Here is a 22,260-nt window from a genome sequence, read left to right on the forward strand (position 1 = left end):
GCTTATCTCAGATGAAACGGTCGCCCTCTATCTTTTTCTAATTGAAGAGTCTTCTGAGATTGTAAGGCAAATTCTTATAAATCCAAAAACTTATTACCATTTGGGAGGTAATACAGTATGATGGTTAAGAATAATGGCTCTAGAGTCAGACAGTTTAGATGCAAAGGAAGAGAGAGAGCAAAGTATTACCTTGTCCCAGACTTTACAGAACTATCTAATTTCATTCTTGCAGCTGTCTTATAAAGTAGGCATGAATATCCCCATTTTATATATAAGAAAACAAAACACAGAGAACTTAAATAACTGGTCAGAAATCAACAGCTTGCAAATACAGAGCCAGAATTAAAACTAAAGCCTGTCTTGTTGCCGAGCATATGTACTTTCCACTCTGCACTAGTCTCTGTGTCCACATGTGTTACATATGGTTTTATATACGCACAGAACATATATGACTGCATATCCTGAATTTTTCCCTTACATTTCAAGCACAGGTATTTACCACATGACTTCAAGAAAGTTTCTAAACCTCCCTGTACCTTAATTTCCTCATCTGTTAAATGGGACAGTACTTAGCTCATAGGGTTATGAGAAATAAAAGATATAAACTTATAAACTTAGAAAAGTGGCTCAGGCAACATAAGTGCTCAATGAATGTTAGGTATTATAATTTTTAGTGCAACTACTTCTCTATAAAATCAGTTTTATCTTACCATACAACCAAAACAAAATATGCAATTACATTAAATTCTAAGGTTGACATGCAACTAGAAGTCCCATTATTCAAGTTTTTGTTTTCATCCAATAACAGAATTATTATTGATTCATTTTACAAGTATCTGTTGCAAATTTAAACTAATGAATAAATTTATACAAACAAATGCTACTGCAATTTGCAAATTTGTGCTTTTAAGAATTTTGTTAGAAAAGGTGTTCTGCATTAAAAGAAAAATGCATCATAATGAAATTTATGTTTTTATGCTCTATGTTGTCTTATTCCAAGGGGAAAAAATTTCCCTTTTCAAAATATGTTTGTTTTTTTCGCGTCTACCTGTCATTTAAAGCTTACTCTTGAATAATACATGTTGAAATCAAATTATAAGGAACTATTAAGCCCCTATCTGTCAGAGTACTGTATTTTGATGAATTATTCTACTTATGACCCAAGAGCAGTAATTTAATCTCTACTGTATTTCTTTCAAGATTCGTTCTTTTCTTGACAGTAGGACTGATTAGAATGTGCGAAGACATTTTAAATAAATGGTCTGTTTTTGTTTTTTCTGTCTTTTCTTGCAGTCATTCCCAACACAGCACTGCAACCCGCCAGCCTTCAGTGACTCTCCAGCGGGCCATCTCCCTGGAAGGGTAAGAAGAAGAATACGGAGGCTTCTCTTAAACTAACCTGTGTAGCCTCATCACTTTGAGCACTGAGAAATTCCTCCTGTCTTTTCTTCTCTCCCTCCTTCCCTCCCTTCTTCCTTCCTCCTTTCCTTCCTTCCTTCCATTCTTTCTCTCAGCAAATATCTATGAAGCTTATGTTATGTGCAAAGCACCACGCTACTACTAGATTTAACAAATCAAATAAGATCTCTTCTTACCCTTCGCAGGGCTCATTGTCTAGTGGGAGTGACAGAAATACAAACACACATTTGTATAGAGTGTAAGCATCACAAAGGAGATCCATATAAGGGTTAATGGATGACCTATAAAGGGTATCTAGCTAAGAATGGCATTAGAGAGGGAGAGGGGAATAGGTCAGGATGGTTTCACAAAAGATATAACTCTTGAGCTGAGAATTGAAGCATCTGTGGATATTTGCTTGATAGACTTTGGAAGGAAGGGTACACTGAGCAGAAGAAAGAGCATGTGCATAAGTATGAGCACATGGGAAAGTATGATGTGTCAAAGGCTACTGAGCGACTCGGCGCTGTGGCATAGGGTGTGTGAGGTGGTGGGACAGGAGATGAGAATGGCAATGTTGGCTGGGCGGGCTTACATGTAGCGAACTTACTATTTTGTATTTCTAAATTCCCCAATCAGATAAAAGCTGGAGGGGCTGGGGGGAAGGAACCAATATTTCCCTCCACTTGCCTTATAATTGCAGCTGGTTTAATTAACATTTAACTGATTGATGTATAAAAATTAAATCATTTTATTTTCCCAATATTTGTTACAAACTGTGCTTTGTTAAACCCTATTTTCCAATGACAAGTAGGCTTCTTTAATGGCATTTCAATTCAAATCTCTAACTTTATTATTTATTAGCCCTTTACATTTTAAAATCTTATGTTTTATTTAGACCTCAAGCCCTCCTTCCAACATAACTAAGACTTGGGTTCCACCAAAGTATCCTGGAGTTGATAGAGTTGTGGTCTGCTCTCTCTCTCATACCACCCTCTAGATCTTCCTTTCTTTTAGATTTCTTCTCCGGTAGTGTTGGGGCAAAAAAACAAAACAAAAAAAAAAACGGAAACGGGAAATGGCATTTCCTCACCATTCTGCTGGGGCTGTCCCCTTTGTGTAGTTTCTCTCTGGTCATGTAGCCTATGTTAACTGAAAAGAGCAACTTTATAAAGCAAGAATAAATTTTAAAGAAAAGAAAAGCTTTACTAAAAGGTTTGCAAACCAGGGAAGTACACCTCAACCCACAAGTTGATAGGTGAGCCCCCCTCGGTCTTGGGGTAGCTGTTTTTTAAAGGCAAAAAGTACAGTGTGTGCAAGGTTAAGGTTGAGTTCAGTTCCAATTGTCGCCCTTTCCAGCTACAGTGTATTTTCTGCCCTGGGCTTTCTAAATGTTCCAACTGCAGGGAAAGACTACTGCCTTGTTCTCCAGCCACCTAGTGACAGTCAGGGTTAAAATGCAGTTTTTTATTTCTGCCATAGTTCAGCCTGAGGTAGTTGTGGTAACCGTCATGATGACTCTGGCCTCATTGTTATCTCTTTCTTTTATCACCCAGATGGGTGGAGAATCAAACACGCACCAATGCGGAGACTCAATCAGCTTCTCTGGCCAAGTGGTCCCCTGGGAAACTCAGTTATCTCTTCCACAAGACCCCTAGAAGCAGCACAGTGTAGCCTGCTCGTGCACTCACCACTCTGTCCGAGCTGCAGCAATCCCTCACTGGCCCGTAGTCCCCATTTCTCATGTTCCTCAGCACCTTCAAATATGAGGCTTGGGCAGGCGTGAGCAGCATCCATCTTTTCTGTCCCTCAGGTGCGACTTACCAGGAGTAGTCCTGACCTCCTCTCTCCCTGACTGACCTTGTCATCTCCTCTCCCCAGGGTTCTTTTCCAACCTCTGTAGCAGCAGGGCAGGTCAGCAAACTCCATGGCTGGGTGGTCATTCACCTGGGAGGGAGATGTTAGTCTTTCCTTCCTGGAACATAATACATTTTATAAACACTTTTCATAGAATAGCCCTTCTTGCCTTCAGCTAAGGAAACCCATTGAATGTCCCCAAACCCATGGGAAGGTGAGTGAAGGGAATGTGGCCTCTCCGTGAGCACTGCACCCAGTGTTCCTTCTCGCAGCCTTCCTCTTCTGTCTTTTGATGGTAAACAACATCATACCACTTTAGTTCCCCTAGCAAACAAGAAAACAAAAAACGAAACAAAAAATGCTCAGAGACACAAGAGTGGTAGGCTAAATATGAACTTAATTCTGGAGAATTAAGTCACATTTTTCTCAACAGAACACTGTCTCCACTGGAACATTTGTTCTATTGCATTAAAAAAAAAAGGACACAATAAGTTCTCAATCGATCCTCACAGCATTTGGTTCTGTAATAATACATAAGGTGGTCCAGGTCATGGATCGTAGCTAGACTCCTTGCTCTTAAATCCAAGCTCAGGAACTTACTTTCTGTGACAGTAGGTTACTTGGTGCCTCAGTTTCTTCATTTGTAAAATGAAGCTACTAATAGTATTTCCTTACAGGGTTTTCTCAAGAATTCAAATTATATACATTATTTTTTAGAATAGTACTGGCATTATATATGTGTTTGCTGTGTAGTTTGCTGCTGCTGTCGTTATACGTAATATATACTTATCAGGCAGGAGAGTTTCTTGTTTATATTGAATAAGGATTTGTTAAAACAGTCAAGAACTGGTGTCTTTGCTATACTGGAGAGGCATACTTCTATATACACAGGTATAATCATTTGTGGAAGCGATCTAAATAATTATTTGACTCTGTTTCATTCTTAGTTAATATTTATATTAAAAATATTTTAATTACTAAGATTATACTTCAATGCTTATTAAACACAGTAAAGAATAACCTAAGTCTTTTCTATATATCGGTTTATCCTCAGCTCCAAAAGAAAGAATTTAGGATGAGAATAAGAAATGCTCTTACATTTCTGGTATGCGTGTCTTAGAAAGTTTAAGACAAAGGGACCACTTGAACACACAAGAGGAAATCATCTCCCCAGCCTGTGAACTTTTCTCCAGTTGGACTTGAGCGTGTTCACCGACAGCAACTGCAGTACAAGTCTGTGCAGACTTGTGTCTGCACCCTCCATCCCACCCCCTCAATTTCCTCTTTTTGGAAAGTGCCATAGTTTAGAAAAACTCTTCCACAGAACTCAGTTGCTGGCCACATGCTCCAAAGGTCTGTGATCAGTTTTGAATGCTGCACTTTAAATAGGATATGTAGAAAGAACCAAGGAAAGGACATCCAGAGTTAACAAAGGGATGGAACAGCGTTCTATCAAGAAAATACTGACAGGGTTGGGATTCTATGGTTTGAAGAAGGGAGCTTCCTCAGGTGCTTAATGAGATTATATTCAAAATATGCAACTCGTTGGGAATAAAAAAGTACAAATTCGTGGATATTCCCCCAAAGGAAGATAAAAGAACTAACAGTTATTGAGTGCCTATTAGGTACAAGGCTATCTCTATCTATCTATCTACCTACCTACCTACCTATTTATCTGTCTATCTCTATATTCATCTACCTATCTCCTATGTGATTTTATTTCCCAAATAGTCTGATCAAATAGGCATCTTTTTTTCTAAACTTTGATTCTCAGAGAGGATAAGTAATTTTCCCAAGGATACTTACCTAGAACGTAGCACAGCCTGGGTTTGAAATCAAATTTGACTCCACTGTAAAACTCCATCCCGTATAATGTGGTATGAAAAGGCTTTATTGAGCCAAAGAGCACTAGTCACACCGTTCATAAACCACATTCAGGTTGAGTTAGACATAGTGAAGAATTTCTTAGAGTAAACAATGTTAAAGAACTAGAACTGACTCTAATCCTAGAAATCCTTAAACAGAGTTAATAACCTGCTGTTTGGGATGGCTCCAGAGGTCTCCGTGCATGCTAAGTGGCGGAGGGGTTGTTTGTGGTAGAGGTGAGGGTGTAGGGGCTGAGTTTACCAGTTGTCTTTACGTCCCCTTCCTGCTTCATTGTGAGGCCCTCCCTTGGCAAGGGGCACTGTGGCTGTCACTCCACATTTTGGTCATTAATACAAAAAAGACTTCCTTCAGCACTGCTAACTAATAGCATGTCCTTCAAAAGCTGTTTCCAAACCTTTTCTTTCTTCTTATTAACAAAATCTTATTGGCACTGTTTCCCACTTGAGTGAAATGAACTGTGATAAACGCAATCACTAGTTCTATTTCTGTAATAAGATGAAGCCAAAAATGTGAGGGCTTTACCCTGACTTCCTAACACAAGAATGACTCCTTTTCTAAAAAACAAAAAATGATATTTTCTCAGGTATGTTCCACTGTTCCAACCAGTATAAAGCAGTTTGCTTCATATCTAGTGAATAATGCACTATGGAAAATATTCTGTTTTCTGCAATTGTGGAAGAAGACTGACTCTGGAGTCAAAGAATTGGTTTTGAATCCTGATCTCTGCCATCTGTTGTTGTTGATCTTAAACAGACCCTTCACCTCTCTAAGTATGGATTTTCTCATCAGCCAAAGAGGAGGATAGCATAAGACTCGCCAACTTTTTACAAAAGTAGCAGGTGCCTATTAGATTCTTGGTACAAGTCAAATATATACTTAGTCCAATCTTTCTGAGAAAACAAACAAAACTTTTATAGCATAGATTAATTTGAAAACCCACTTTGAACACTTGCTCTTGAATACATATATATGTATTTATTCATGTAAAACATTTCCGGACATAAAATAAAATACTTGAGGTAAAAATAATTTTACATTGCCAGAATATTTAGAAGGGGATACTTCAGTAATTCTCTACAAAGCCCAGAACACTAAAGTTTATATTATACATGCCCAATAGACCGATAATGCGGCGTACAATCATTGTCACTAAATGCATAGTGGGAAAGTTATTTTTCAATTTGCATAGGCCAATGGGTCTTTGGCAGGTTTCTCATTAAGGTGTTATACCACTGAGTGTAGGCAATCAGCTGAAATTGGAATTTTTTAATTTCAAAACTCTCCTTCCTAATGCTTTCATGAAAAGCGACTACATATTTTAAAAATGAATGCAGTTTAAAAGGCCATATGTTTATATATTTTTTCACCTAAGTTGCTATTTACTTGACACAAAATAAGTAGAGATATTTCAGATTTCCAGTTAATTTGATCCATAGAGGCAACAAAATTCTCTAATTGAGGCTCTGCCTAGAGTTACTGCTGTTTTTTAAATTGATACCTGAATCATCTATAACTATGCCAGACATAACAAGGCAGAATAACATCCCCATTAACAGTGTGAGCTCCTTGCTTCAGGCTCAAATTGACAGACTCATCCCACACCTTAATGTCCTCTTCTTCCTGAGACCCTGTTAAAAAGAAGCTAATGGGATAAAAAAGGGACAGTCCCATAACAGTAAAAGAAATGAAAGGGGACATCAGAGGCCAAAATATTTCATCACTCTTCTGGATGATGGAAAGCAGATGGAAGGCTATTGATTGATGAAACAGAACAAAGTGGTCCCGACCTTAGATCCCCTCTAGAGGAAGGACCATGTGCTGTACGACTCCAGGGCCACCTTGCACATCATATTCTATGTGAATGTCGTCTCCTAGAGTAGTATTTCCAAGGATGCCACCCACAAAAAGGCCTACCACAGTGCAGCAGCATTGTATGAGGAGCCTACAGCTCAGGAGGGAGCAGATCTGCCTAACAGACCCTGGAAACTCAGAGACTTCAGAATAGCGACAACAGATGGGATTGAGAGCAGAGTCTGAGAAGAGGGTTGAAGATGCCCCCACTCAGCATGCACACTCCTGCGTACAGAACAGCTGACAGGCAAGTGCTTACCACCAGTCAGAAAATGAAAGTTCTTCTCTAAGGAAATAGAATTATTCTTTGGAGGAACTAGATGAGCTAGTTTGAGTGTTGCCCCCACAGCAAAGCCCTGCACAATGTGCCAGTTACTAGGACAGTTTCAGGTTTGCTCACCTAACCTAAAGCCTTTCAAAAAAAGCCTTGCCCTTGTGTACAACATTCCCTGGGGCCTTTCCACTACCTCATTCTTAACTATGAATAGACAGCCGCGAGTTATCAAATATTTTAGCAAAACCGCCAAATGACAGAAACAAGATTAAAACACACATACAGAGAGAAAATTATACTCAAGGAAACTGAGGTAATTCTGGGAACAAAACAGAATTTAAAGAAATACTGTAGTATAAGGATATTTTAGCAATATGGAGGTAGCCTCTAGTATTAAAACTGGAATGATTAAAAGTGATTGCCTCTGGGAAGCCAGGAATGATTCTCAGGGGAGGTGACATAAATTAAATTTTGAGGAATGTATTTGGAACTAAACAGAGGTTAAAAAAAAGACAGAAGACCATGTGCAAAAACCTAAAAGTACTTTGCTAAGACTGCAAAGACTAAATACCTTCAGCTTCTCAAATAGCTTTCTTTCATCCAGTAGAGAGCGTGCGCTTCTTTTTATCTTAGCTTAGAATATCATTTTAGCATCAACATAAAGACAGAATTTTCTAATGACTAGCATTTTCACATCAATAAAATAGTTACTGTGAAAGGTGTTGACCACCCTCTATGAGCAGAATTTAAGAAGAAACCATATGGCCATCTTAGGGATATTATAGAAGGAAATATTTATGGAGCACATGATTTGTCTAATTGACCCCAAACAAAAATCTCTCCCAAATCCAGAAATCTGTGAGTATGCAAAGGGGAACCAATAAGTGTACTTGCCTGTGAACAAATATGTCTAAGGGAACCCATCCTTTCAAGTGAACTGGTCTGTGATGAAATCATTGCCATTCTTGCTCAGTCTAACAGGCCTATCTCAGTAGGGATATCTGTGTACTTCTGTTTGGCACAAGAGACCCTCTTTGCACACTCTGAGACTGCTCCAGGCTCTTGAGACCATGGCACCACTGAGCCAGGGAGCCTCTGGTGTTTCCATGTTGGGCCTGAACAGGTGTCCTTTCTAAGGAACACTATGGGAACAGGACCTTAACTGCCATCATTTGCTCCTTTGTTCTCTACCCAACTCCTTTTGCCTTGGTGGGAGAAGCTTTTTATAGCTAATATGCTTCAGATTTCCCAGGGTGATGCTGATTTGAAATACTTGGTCTTCTTAGTCTAAGCACCCAGATGTTTTATTCCACAATATAGGGTCACTGTAGGAAGTAGAAGTATTATTGGCCTGAGAATCAGGACACCTAGATCCTAGGTTCAAGTCTGGTGAAAAATATGAGCCTTCATTTACTGTAAAAATGGAAGTGACCTCACCAAAACAGAAGGGCAAATTGGATTAAGTAGAGAAAATTTTTGTATATCTTTAGAATGTATTAAAATTCCACACATCATTATCAACATTTACATCATTAATCATCATGTAAATGCAAGTCAAACCACAATAAGAGATCACCTCATACCTGTTAGAATGGCTATTATCAAAAGATTAGAGATAACAACTGTTGGAGAGGACGTGGAGAAAAGGGAACCTTTGTGTACTGTTGATGGGAATGTAAATTGGTGCAATCACTATGGAAAACAGTATGGAGGCTCTTCAAAAAATTGAAAATAGAACTACCATATGATCTATCAATTCCACTTCTGGATATTTATCCAAAGAAAACAAAAAAATTAATTCAAAAAGATACACGCACCCCCATGTTCATTGAAGTATTATTTACAATAACCAAGATATGGAAACGACCTGAGAGTCCATCGATGGAGGAATAGATAAAGAAATTGTGATATACATATACAATGGGATATTATTCAGCCATAAAAAAGAATGAAGTCTTACCATTTGTGACAACATGGATGGACCTCAATGGCATTATACTAAGTGAAATAAGTCAGACAGAGAAAGACAAATATCATATGGTCTCTCTTATATGTAGAATCTAAAAAAAAAACGTTTTTAAATAAAATAAAATAGTTTGTAGTTGTCACCCTCTTCTTTATTTTGCTCTCCTGCCGGCTGAAAAGTTAATTTGGAGAGAATATAGGAACATTAAGGAGACAAATAACTAGTTGATTTTTAGAAATGCTTGAAAGGAATCAAACTTCCCCTTGCCCTCCCAAAAAAACATTTTTGCTTGTGATTGATAGTCCAATAAGGACAAACCAGCCTCTTGGATGAGGAAGCTCTGGGTGCAAGTCCCAGCCTTACTTTTGCTGCCAGGTCACCTGGTGAAGGATCCTACCTGCTTGGAAGGACTAAGGGAGTTTACAGACCCCTCCTTTCGTCCCTGGAGGGGAGGGGGACCTTCAGAGCTTAAACCTCAGGAGATTCTTTAGGAATCAATCAGAACAGCAGATAAGCCCAGATCATCTGTTTCCCCCAGTTCACCATCATGTGTTTGCTTTTCATTTCTCCTCGGTCCCTGCAAATTCCACCCCTGCTCCTAGTTGAACTGTCAGTTCGTTTCCTTAGCCCCATTTCTATTGGCCTACTACTTCTTTTTTCCATTTCCTTACTTGACACGATATCCTTTCCTAGGGCTTATAATCTTTCTTCCTTACATGTGTAGAGCCAAAAATATAAAAGGTGTCATCACAGCAAAGTTTAACGATTGCCAAAAATTTATCAGTGTTGAAAAGAATGCTGAAGTTGCAGAGAGTTGGGAATATTTAAGGGCTGCCAATACTTAGGATTCTATTTCTCTCACAGGGACTAGATTTCTAATGCCGTCTGCTGTTGAAATAACAACTGTGTAAAAAAATATATCCAATTTTTTGTATGGGAAAGACAGAAGTTTCCAAATTTGGAATTTCAAGTAAAATATCAAAAAAGATTTGGGAAGATGACATTGAGAATCTAGATTTATATTTTTATAGGTAAAGATTTTTATAAACATTAACCACTGTCATCATTATTATTCCATAAAAGAAAGACTTCCTTAAAACAAATAGGAAAGACATAAATTAAAGAAAACAGAGTGTTCTATCATAAAAGCAGGCAGTTCAGAGACATAAAATTCAAAAAAGGTGTTTTTCTATGTTCAAATGCTAAAAATACAACATTAAATGTTGCGTATTTAATAGTAGCTGTTATGCGGTAAGTGCCTTATGTGGACCTCATCTGGTTCTGATGACAGTGGTTATTGATGGAGATGGGCGCGGTGTCCCACTTTATAGATGGGGACACTGGGACTTAGGGAAGTTAACGGTGCTGCCTCAGGTCACACAGCCAGTGAGTGGCAGAACTGAGATTTACACCCACATTTCCACTCCACCGCCCTCTCCTGCCTCCTCAGAATGATATGTGTTTTGTTATTACAAGTTGGCCCATTTGGAGGCCCAAGTAAAACACTGAAACACAATATGGAGCTCAATATGATTTCTGGGGTTTTGTTATTATAATCATTGTCAAAAATCCAGTTTCATATAAGAACGTTAACAAAAGTAGAATGACCACCTAATGCGATTCCACTAACCTTGAAATATGCTGAATTAGAAGAAGTGGAGGAATGGTATTTCCACACTGTTGACATCTGTTTTACCCAAAGGACTAGGAAAAAAGCTGGAAGTGACCGGTCAGGAGTCTGGTTATCGAGAGCTGCTGGGCTGTCCTGTTCAGTGGCCTCACACGGAGGCTGCTCAGTGCCAAACAGCTGGAATTTGTCTTAGAGGGATCCCACAGAATCCACGGGGGATTTGCCTTAGAGTTTTTTCTATAAATAGTTGTTATTTTCTGTGCATAGTTTAACCTCAACATGATTACTTATCCCTGCATATTTTCCTTGGAAACCTTTTTATTTTTAATAAATTGGTTTAATAAAGGACTCAAAGTAAATGTTAACAAACTTTCTCCTCATTATTGTATAATTAAACATACTCAGAACAGTGGGCTGCAGAATATTCAACTAGAAAATTGCCCCTCTAAATCAATACTCATAACTATTAATGCTAATAGTGTGATCACCCATGATGCTGATTGAGATGGCATTGAAGAACTAGCTAATATACTGAAGGAACCAAGGAAGAATTTAAAAAAGCACCCAGTCCTAAGTTTGTTAGGCTAGTAAGAATGAATACAGGAAACGTTATTCCATGACAGGATTTAACCGTCCAAACTGTCAGAAAGATTTATCAGCCACAAACCTCCTAATTGTAGTCCTAGCACCAACTTCTCCTTTATACTTGCACCAATTTGAATGCTGTCCTTTTTCTAGTATCTTTCCAGTGTTGAGGCTGCCCTTGTTGGCTTGAGTCTGTTTATGACAAATCAATAAATTCAGTTGGGAACTATGAGCCATGCAGACACTAACTCTTCCCTCAGTCTGGTGGGAAGAAGCAGACATTAATCAAATAATCACACAAACAAATGTAAATCTGAAATTGTGCCAGGGGCTATGAAAAGGTGTCCTTGGTGCCCTGCATGCCTGAAACAGGGGTCCTGGCCTCATCAGGGAGGTCAGGGAGGTCGTGGAAAGCTCTCCTCTGAACCATGAGCAGGCATTAACTAGGCAAAGAGAAGGCTTCATCATCAATGGTTGCACAAGCAATGATTACAAATCTGTCTGAGTGTATTTCTGAGCTGAGCACAGACTAGAACAACATGAATTCAGTAGAGCTTGGCATTTGGAAATTTATAATGAGGAAGCTGATTCATAGTTGCCTCTCTGTCTCCTCCAGAGAGGCCATCTGACAGAGCCTTCCATTTGCTTATCAGAACTGTATGGTGTCTGCGTAGATATGATTTTCTAAATCCAATCTCTGAGCAGTTCTGCTGTTCCGTTGGTTTTTTTGTTTGATGTGCTTTTTTCCTTGTTTGTCTGCCTGTGTGCCAGAACTTTGAGATCTCACCTTATAGCTACTGCTTCCTACCCTTCTGCTTCTCTCGCAACCCGTTTCCCTGGCCCCTCTTATTTTCCATCTCTTTTCCCTCTCCCCTGCCTTCTCCCCATAAACTTCCTCCCCCTCCCCCTTTTCTTTTGCTCTTTATTCTCCGTTCATTTTCCTTCTTTTTTATTCTTCTGTTTTGCTGTTCACTCTGAGGGTACTAAGCTTATGTTTGTACAGTGCATTGCAACTTACAAATGCATCTCATGGACATTATTCCATTTGGTCCCAACAACAATTTTGTAAGGGGAGGTGGGTAAAAATCATTTACTCTGTTGACAAATGTGTCAGAAGGTAAGTGGCTTCTCCAAGATCATGTTTCTGGGAAGGAGAGGAGCCTTGACGGCAACCCAGATGGCTGTCTCCCAGCCCCATGCTCTCACTGTTAGACCATCCTGCCTCAGCAGAAATGCTGAAGACATCCCAAACACGTCTTTTTGGCAGAGGAGGTCCTTCTCTGTCTTTTTATTTTTCACAAAAATGAGTCTAGACAGAAATTGTGGTCAGCGAGGTTTTCTGGTTGCTCATCTATCACATGAGGAGAAACAGCTTCAGTCTCATCTGATGAATATTTACTGGACACTGCATTTGACCCTGAACTGAACCACTTATGAAGAATGATTTTCCTTATATTTTTACCTTGCCTGGCTGTGACCTGGGGGGTGCATGGAGAGCAGGGAATGAAGAAGATTGCTTTGGGTATCGTTTGTCAGCCTTCATTAGATTACTCATCTCGAGACATGCATCTTTATATGTGCAAACTGAATCTGGTGTTTTTCTCTACATGTATTGCTAATCCCTCAGAGATCCTCAAATTCCATTAGGATTTCTGTTTACTTCCTTCTCCTGGCCAATTATAAGAGAGTTTTAAGAAAGAGCACATCCATATCCTATGCCACAGGCCAGATGCCCCTCTATTACCAGAAAACAGCTAGTGGTCTTTATCTTTTATTTAATCTCTTTCCTGATTTCCAGTCCTGGTAAATGTTTACTCCACTGAAGTATGCTTTTATGATGTCAGTCAGCAACCTTTATTAACTGATGGATCACAGTTGGTAATTGCTCTTGCTTGTTACATGGAAAATCAGGCTGCTCAAGATGAATCGTACAGGGGACAAGCACCGTCCATCCATTCATTCAGTCACTCACTGATTTGATTGATTAACCTCCCATTCATTCTTTAATTGAATTAACGTTTTGTAAATGTCCAGTATGTGTCAGGCACTGTAGTGAAGCATTTAAGAAAAGCAAGAAGAAAAAGGCCCAGTTCCTGCCCTTGAGGAGCACACAGTCTAGTGGCGGGTGACAGAATGTTGAGAATTGCAGTAATTCACTGATCTTATATCTATGTGATTTCAGAACAAAAGAACAAACAGCTGATTTGGGGAGAACCTGTAGCACTGTTCACATGCAATTCCAGTGATTCTTATCAAGTGACCACCAAAAACCCCAAAGGGAAAGAACACCCTCTTTAGACTGAGGAAGTTACATAGTCACATGGGCTAGTATCAGAAGTTGAGAATTTTTTCTTCTAAGGACGAGTCTATAAAAGCTACATGGAAGTGTAGAAGAGAGCCATGCTTTTCATAGCCTATTCAATTTAGCAAATGGAGAATTCTCCTGTGGTCAAGCATTAATTATGCACATTGATGGGAAATTGCATTTCAACTTCAATGTTGCATGATATTAAAATGTATGAACATCTCTCCCCTTACAGTGTTTTTTCTGCACCTCTGAGATCCTTGCTTGGCCTCAAGTCCCTCTGCTTGGTACGGCAGCCTGATATAATTATAAAAACTTTCCCTTTTTATGTATCTCTACCTTCATTTAGATACTGGCTCTTACTAACTGTATCACCTTGAGCTATTACTGAACCTCTCTGAGCCTTTATTTCTTTAATCTATAAAGTAGGGATTAATATCTACTTCATAAGATTATTGGAAAATTTATTTTTTTAATATGTAAATATTATAAAAACAGTTCTTAGCAAACAGTAGGTTCTCAGTAGGAGTTAGTTCTCTCTTTCCCTCCCTCCCTCTCTCTCTCTCTCATCACTCTCCCTATTCCATCTGCCCCTTTTCTTTCTGATGTGGTAGAACCTCTTCCCTCTTCCTCCATACCGGTGATCAAATGACAATCACATGAATCCTCCATTCATTGTCCATTTAACAAGCATTTCCCGTGTACCTCTCATCTGTCCTCAGGAAGATGCAGTCAGCAGTGTTGAAGACAGAACACTGCATGCAGTAGAGAAACAAAGGAGGAAGAGAGAGTACGCCCATTTAGAAAGAGACATCAAGAGTTCAAACACCCTTCTGGACTCAAAGAAATGCATTTCTTAATGGCAGACTTTCAGAAAGAGTAGCAGATATGAAAAGGATAATTTTAGGTAAAGTGTTACCTCATCCCACCTCCTGTTTTACACATGAAAGAGTAAGTCCAGAGCCCATGCATGTGTGTGCTAGCTCACATACATGCACACATACACACTCTTCCCATACCTCTGGGTCTCCAGTGATTACCCTCACATTAAAAGGGTTTATAGGAAATTTGTACACACATTTCCCTGAGATCCCTTCTTGATTGCCTGTATAACAGATCAAATCTCTACCACACAACTGAATGCTTGTAGTTTTCTCCTTGTTTCATGTGTAAGAGTTTCTCTCCCCTACTAGGTGTGGAACTCCTGAGGGGAACTCCTGGGTCCTATCCTATCACGTGATTATGAAGCTGTTTCCCGAGCACAGATTGTGTTTAAAAAATGGTGTTTGTTAAAGTTCCTTCTCCTACTATGACCCGAGGAATAGAGGATTCACTTTCCCTGAGTGACTGATTTTCTCCACTGCTGGCCGTTTTTTTCACTAGAGAAGACAAGCAAACTTATCATTACTCTTTTTCTGTCTCTGTAGTTGTATAAACAAGTAGTGGAAGCAGCACAGGCTTTTGAAGGCAATTAGGAGTATGTATGAATGCTGCGCCGTCACTTTTAACTGGTCGACCCTGGACGAGAACCTTAACCTTTCCAAACCTCAGTTTTCTCATCTTTGAATGAGGAAAATAATATCGAACTTATAGGACGTCATAAGGATTAAATATCCTTAGCTCTTAATAAATGTTGGTGATTATAATTAAAATGAAAGCTCCTCTCACTAACCAAAAAATAAATTTCTGTGATGTTCATGTATGAAAAAGACCAAGGCCAATGGTAATGGTTTCATTCTCTCTTACCAATTTTAATGTGTAGTTCATGGCATATTTAAGTAGGTTGAATGTGCTACAGTTTACAAAGCTATAAGAATGCTATAGCTCATGTGCTAACAAATTATTTGGGCACAAGGAAAAACTAAAAGCTATATCAACATCTTGCATCTTTGGCATGGAAGACAGCCACAGCTATCAAAGTTCAAGCCTTGTGTTTGAGGATGCATGTGGCTTTTACAGAAGGAAATATCATTATCATTACCTGGCCTTGCATGTCAGCAAAACACACATCACTATGGGGAGCTGCCTTGCCATATTGTCCTAGTTTTAATTTATTTGGGAACCATTCTCAATTTGGGAAGAAGGATTAACATGAGATTTGAGTTGCCAAGTATCTAAGATACTATCATGTCCAACCGTCTACTTTCCATATGGGGAAGCTATCTGATGCCAGAGACAAAGAGATTTTCCAAAGAGATTTCACCAAAGTCAAGACCAGAATTGAGGCTCCTAATTTTCTGGCCAAGGACTTCCCTCTTTCCAGAGAAAAGTGAGGATGAACAAGTGTCTTCATTCCTCTGATTATTCTTTTTCACTTCCTCACACCTTAACTGCTTTTGTTCTCCATCTAAGACTTAGATGAGGCATATTGGCCCTTCTAGAAATGTGTGACTTGAGTGCTAAGAGGTAAGGATTATGCCTTTAGTGGCACACCCAAGCACCAGGATCCCAGATCAAACTAAGCTTCAATTGTGGCACCATTGTGAGTCATACACAGGGTTTGTGAGTGAAGCTTCTGTAATACCCTACTGTAGATGTAGACGTACCAGGATGAAGGAGATGGATTTTCTTAGAGCTTTTTCTTGGTGGTTGTTTTTGCTTGTTTTTAAAGGGCTTCTTTGGCTTGGAGAGGGAATGATTCTGGGGAAACAGTGATTTTAGGGGAAAGATGGTGGGAACAGAAGTAAAATATCAGGAAGCATCTTGCCCTGTATGGTGCTGACCCTGTGGCACACCCATGAAACCACTTCCTGTCTGACAGCAAGAATTCCTTCCAAATAACCTTCAGTAGCAAGATGGGCTTGGGAGGAGTCCTAGGTGGGCCTTACATAGGACAGAACTCACCCTCAGCAAATGGACAAGCGGGGGGATTTTGTTGCCTCATCTTCACTCCTCCTAGACCAAATCCTCTTATCCCTTAGCCACCCTCCCTTTGTTTTTGGCTCCCAGTGTTGCAATCTTTCTTCTTTCAAAACCAGCACTTAGGATCAACTTGTTCACACAGAGATATAGATGTCTGTTAGGTTTTCGTTCCACAGTCATTCATTGAGCATGTTCTTTGTGCCAGGTGTTTTTCCAGGTACTGGGGACACAGGAGCAGAGAAAGGCAGCTCATATTTATTAGGCACTTTTAGATGTCAGACGTTAACTCACAAGTGAATATGACACTCAAGAATCTCAGAGTCAAGTGGAAAAAACAAGCATGCAAATAAATTATTACCACTGTAGAAGACTACAGTCTTAGCTTACTGGCTTATATTGCCAGTTTACTCTTCTGATGTACCACTATATTATAAACTCCTGGGACGCAGAAACTGTCTTCTTTATGGTTGTCGTCCTGGCCCTACTGGAGCCCTCCTGAAGTATCATGGACTTTCAACAGACACTTATTAAATAGCTAAAGAGATAAAGTACAATGATGAGGATAGTCCATGTATGATTCCAGTGCGATGGAATCCTACAAGAGCTAGTGTTAGAGAGAGCTGAGGAGAGCCAATGTCCAAAGAGTCATGAAGAAAGAAGGGGAGCTTCCTAAATTTACAAAAGGGAAGAAGTCATCTAGCTGCAGCCAAAGGGGACTGCAGGCAAAGGGGAAGGGAGGAGTCAGGTGTTTGAGGAAAAGCTAGTGATTCAGAGAAAATCAAATGTGATTGGAATTTAGAGTATTTTTGAGTGTGCCAGTAGATGAGGCTACACGTTTGTGTAGGGAAGAAAATGTTGATGATTCTTTTAAAATCGCTTTGTGTTAATGTCAATGTCCAAAGTTGGCCTTCAGATTTCACCATGGGTAAAGGAACTAGTTAATGAATAACGTTAGGAATGCCATGCCGAAGAAGGTTGTGAACCAACCTCTACTTCTAAGGGCAGGTGTCTCGGCAGAAAAGTAGGTCAGCAAAAGAAATGAAATTTCTCAGTTGGAAAAGCCAGGATGTGAAGCAGTGATCTTCCACTTCTTTTCCTGATGAGGAAAAAAAAGGAATCAGAAAATCCATCAGGGCTCAACTAATTGTTAGGTAACTCTTTCTCTGCAATTAGCAGAAAACAAAACTTGTAGCAGGTAAAAGCTACAGGGACATTAGTACAAGCCAACACCTGCAGCACCCCCAGAGAAGAGAACAGCTGAATATTTCTTTTAAGAGAAGAATTTTTAAGGGTTCAACTACTGCTAAAGATTGATGAGGTATTTGTATTTCCTTACATATTATTTTTAAAAATGGGTTTCACAAATAGTAATTAATGATGTGTTTATGTTAGTGCTTTGTCAGTGTTTTTCTGTAGTAGTTTTTACACTGATGTCTTAAGTATGTGGAAACTTCTGAAATTTGTTAATGAGGTTTATGGGAAGTCTTGCTATTTGAATACCAAGGTCACTCACTGCCCAGGCACCTGGTGCTAGCTACCGTTTACTAATATTACTAGCCTTTTACTTCAAATCCATTTTCTACAGTGACAGCAGTCATAGGAATTAGATCAACCTCAGTGACCCCTTTGTCTCCCTAAACAGGTTGTGCTCATGTCAGTCTATGCATTCATTCATGTAGGCCCTACCAGAGTGTATTAGCTTCACAGGGCTGCCGTAACAAATTACCACAAACTGGGGGGCTTAAGCAACAGAAATTTATTGTCTCACAATTCTAGAGGCCACAAGTCTGAAATTAATGTGCTGGCAGAGCCATGTTCCCTCCAAATTACCCTGAAGAGACAGGGGAATCCTTCCTTGCCTCTTCCTAGCTTCTGGTGGTTTGCTGGCAATCTTGAGTGTTCCTTGGCTTGCAGCTCACACGTAACTCCTATCTTTGCTTCTCTCTTCACATGGTATTTTCCCTGTGTGTCTCTATGTCTTCTCATGGCTGTCTTCCCATCAGAAGACTAGTCAGCCTGGAGAATGGGCCCAGCCTACTTCAGTATGACCTCATCTTAACTAATATATCTGCAGTCACCCTATTTCCAAATTCTTTCACATTCTGAGGTACTGACAGTTAGGACTTCAATGTGTCTTTCTCGGGGGACACAGTTCAACCCACAACACAGAGTATAAACCTCTCAGGGACAGAGACTGTGTCTTATGTAGCTTTATATGTCCAAGGTCCAGCCACTGTCTGGCCCAGTGGCTACTGGGTAAATTTTTGTTAAACGAATGAAGGTATGTGCAAATGCTTTGCTCTGTTCTCCTGAGAACTGAGAATTGTGTCTCTGTTTACCCTATCCAAGAGCATCTTCCAGATCTGGCCTCTGCCTCCAGGTCTCCACTGCAGCCCTGCTAGAACCCTACATCTCAGTCAAGTGAGAATATTTGCTTTCTCCACACACCATGTGTTCTCTCACTTCCTTCATTCATGCTTTTCCTTGTGCATTAAACATCCTCCTAATCCTCATATCTCTCTATCAAATGAGTGCTTTCCTTCCTGTTATAAAAGTTATCCCAAATGTTGGTAGATGGATGAATGTTATTAAAGTTAGTTATTTTTACATACTTCCCCGTCCCACCAAGATGAGAGCTCCATGAAGTCGGGAACTTAGCTGTGTTCATAATTATATTTCCAGCACCAAGTACAACACCAGAAGTAAATTTACCTTGAAACTCTAGGGCCCCTCAACTGCATGGGCCACTTTGAGCTCCTGTGCCAGGCTTTTGCTGGCTACTGAGGACACAGAGGCCAGGGGAAAGGGAGCTCATATTTTTTAAATGCTTTTTAGATGTCAGGCACTAGCACTCTGGGTAAATAAGAAACACAAGGAGTATAATGTTTCTCCTTTTTTTTTTTTCTTTGTGGAAGATTAGCCCTGAGCTAACATCTGCACCAATCCTCCTCTTTCTGCTAAGGAAGACTGGCCCTGAGCCAACATCCATGCCCATCTTTCTCTACTTTATAAGTGGGATGCTTGCCACAGCATGGCTTGACAAGTGGTGCCTGGGTCCACACCCGGGATCCGAACCACTGAACCCCAGGCCGCTGAAGCAGAATGTGCGAACTTAACCGCTGCACCACCGGGCCGGCCCCAGGAATATAATGTTATACATGGAATATTATATTCTTTTTTTAAAGAAGGGCCCCCAAATTGTAAAACCATCAGACCCCATAAAATTGGCACCCATCACGCTGAGTGATGTAATTCTGGCCATATTTTCATGTGTGGTTTGAATGTAATCTCCTTCATTAAACCTTCCTTAGATCCCATCCAGAAATAATTCATCTCCATTTGAGACCCTCATAGCACATTTTATGTATCTCTGTTATTACCTATTATATTTGTATCATATTAGCATTTTATATATTTGTCTTATTTCCTCCACTAGATTATAAATTCTATGAGGACCAGGTCTATGTCGTAATAATCTTCATCTATATCATAGTACTCTGAAAATAGTGCGTGCTCAATAAATACTTGTTGAGTGAAAATTAAGAGCTACCAACAACTTCTTTGTTAGAATGGTCCAGGCATTTACATTCATTATCCCATTTAATACTTACAAAAGCCACGTGATGTAAGGACCACATTATTCCCATTTTAAGTATGAGAAAACTGAATCTCAGCAACATGAGATAAATTGACAGATTTCATAGCTAATAAATGGAAATCTGGGTTTCAAATTTAGGTATATGTCTGAAGCCAAAGCCAAGCTCTCAACCACTTCAGAGAAATAAATCATTCTTCAGAGAGTTGAATAAGATTTATTTCTTGTGCTTAAAGAATTTCCATTGGTGGAGAAGTCAGATATATAATATATTTTTTAAACTGGAGAATGCTGTGGTGCCCCCAAAACAAAATGCTCTGGGACTACCACCCAGAAGATGGCTAAATGTCCTGGGAGAGTTGCTGAAGGATACGCCATTCAGTTGGGATGCGCATTCCAGAGGGAGACAATGAAAAGGCACAGAATGGCCTGGCCTTCGGGGCCACACAAGAAGTTCTATGTGATAGGAGAGTATGGACCATAAGGAACCTGGACAGTTGAGGTTGAAAGAGTCTGTGGAGCCCAAATCATGAAGGCTTCACATGTCATGCAAAAGAAACTAGCAGGATTTTATCCCTCAGGCAATGGAGAAGCAATGAGAGCTTTAAAGAAAGGTATTGAAATGATTGTATTTGTTTTTCAAGAAAATTTCTTGGGGGCCAGCCCTGTGGCGTAGTGGTTAAGTTCAGCACATTCCACTTTGGCAGCCTGGGTCATGGGTTCAGATCCTGGGCACAGACCTACACCAAACGTCAGCTACGCTGTGGAGGAAGATCCACACAGATGTTATCTCAGGGCTAATCTTCCTCAAGAAAAAAAAAAAGGGGAAAGAAAGAAAATTTCTCTGACAGCAGTATGAAGAAGAAAGGGCAGAGGTGAGCGACTATTAGGAGGAGCCTAGGTAGGAATCCCTGAAAGTTCTAGGTATGAGATTCTTCAGGCCTGAACCAAGCAACAATGCAAGGATGACTTGAGAGGCATTTCTGAGGTAAAACTGACTGCACTTGTTGGATGATTAGAAGTGGTAGATGAACGGCAGAGAGGCAACACAGAAGTTTCTGATGGCAAGATTGGGCAGAAGTGTTAACCAAGATAAGGAATAAAAGAAAAAAAAAATCTGAGGAAGATAATGAATTCATTCTTAGACAGTTAAAAAGAAGTTTGGAGATACGGATTAGTGAATCATCCATAAGAGAAAGGATAAGACCACCCATTTATTAATTCATTCAACAAATATCAAGACTCTAATATGTGCCAGGCACTATGCTAGGTGCTAGGGGCACAGGTGTTGCTGCTCTCATAGAGAGTACATTCTAGTGGGAGACAGGCAACAAACAAACAAAATGATTTCATTGTGAGATAAGTATCATGAGGAAGACATATAGTGGGCTGTGATAGAAAATAGTAGGGTGTGGGACTAGTTTGGATGGAGTGGTCAAACAGTACCATTTAAATTGAGTCCTAAAGGAAGAATAGTTGCTCTGCAAGGAAGAGCTAGAGGATAGGAGTGAGAGGAAAAGGCAGCCAGGGATACAATTTTTGGAAACACCATTTATGAACAACAAGCAGATAAGAGGGGCTCTTCAAGAGACTAAAAAGTAACAAACAGAGAGGTAAGAGAAAAACCAAAAATGAGTTCTCTTTGACAAGAGAGAAAGAGATTCAAGAACTTTGCTGTCTACTACAGTAGCCACTAAACACATGTGATTATTTAATTTTTTTATTGCTGAGGAAGATTTGCCCTGAGCTAACATCCACTGCCAATCTTCCTCTTTTGTGTGTGAGCCACCAACACAGCGTAGCCACTAATAGACAGTGGCATACGTCCACGCCCAGGAACCGAACCCAGGCTGCCAAAGTGGAGCACGCCGAACTTAACCACTGAGGCTGGCCCGACATGTGACTATTTAAATATAAATTAATTAGAATCAAAGAAAATAAAATTTAAGTTTCTCAGTCACGCAAGCCACATTTCAAGTGCTTAATAACACATGTGGCTAAGGGCTACTATATAGGACAACATAAACAGAACATTCCCATCATCATCAAA

At 39.8% G+C, this 22,260-nt stretch overlaps 1 protein-coding gene across 48 annotated transcripts in view; it reads left to right on the top strand.

The window, feature by feature from the left end:
* Positions 1-22,260, top strand: part of DLG2 (discs large MAGUK scaffold protein 2) — a 1,822,408-nt gene that overhangs the window by 1,443,411 nt on the left and 356,737 nt on the right. For all 48 annotated transcript variants that reach the window (XR_011541520.1, XR_011541519.1, XM_070625668.1 and 45 more), the window contains one exon: positions 1,294-1,362. Coding sequence is in view for 46 of the 48 variants with exons in the window: in XM_070625668.1 (XP_070481769.1) it covers positions 1,294-1,362 (69 nt within the window). In the remaining 2 variants the exon portion in view is untranslated. The remainder of the gene's footprint in view (positions 1-1,293; positions 1,363-22,260) is intronic.

Source organism: Equus przewalskii, chromosome 6, assembly GCF_037783145.1.
Source record: "Equus przewalskii isolate Varuska chromosome 6, EquPr2, whole genome shotgun sequence".
Classification (NCBI taxonomy): domain Eukaryota; kingdom Metazoa; phylum Chordata; class Mammalia; order Perissodactyla; family Equidae; genus Equus; species Equus przewalskii.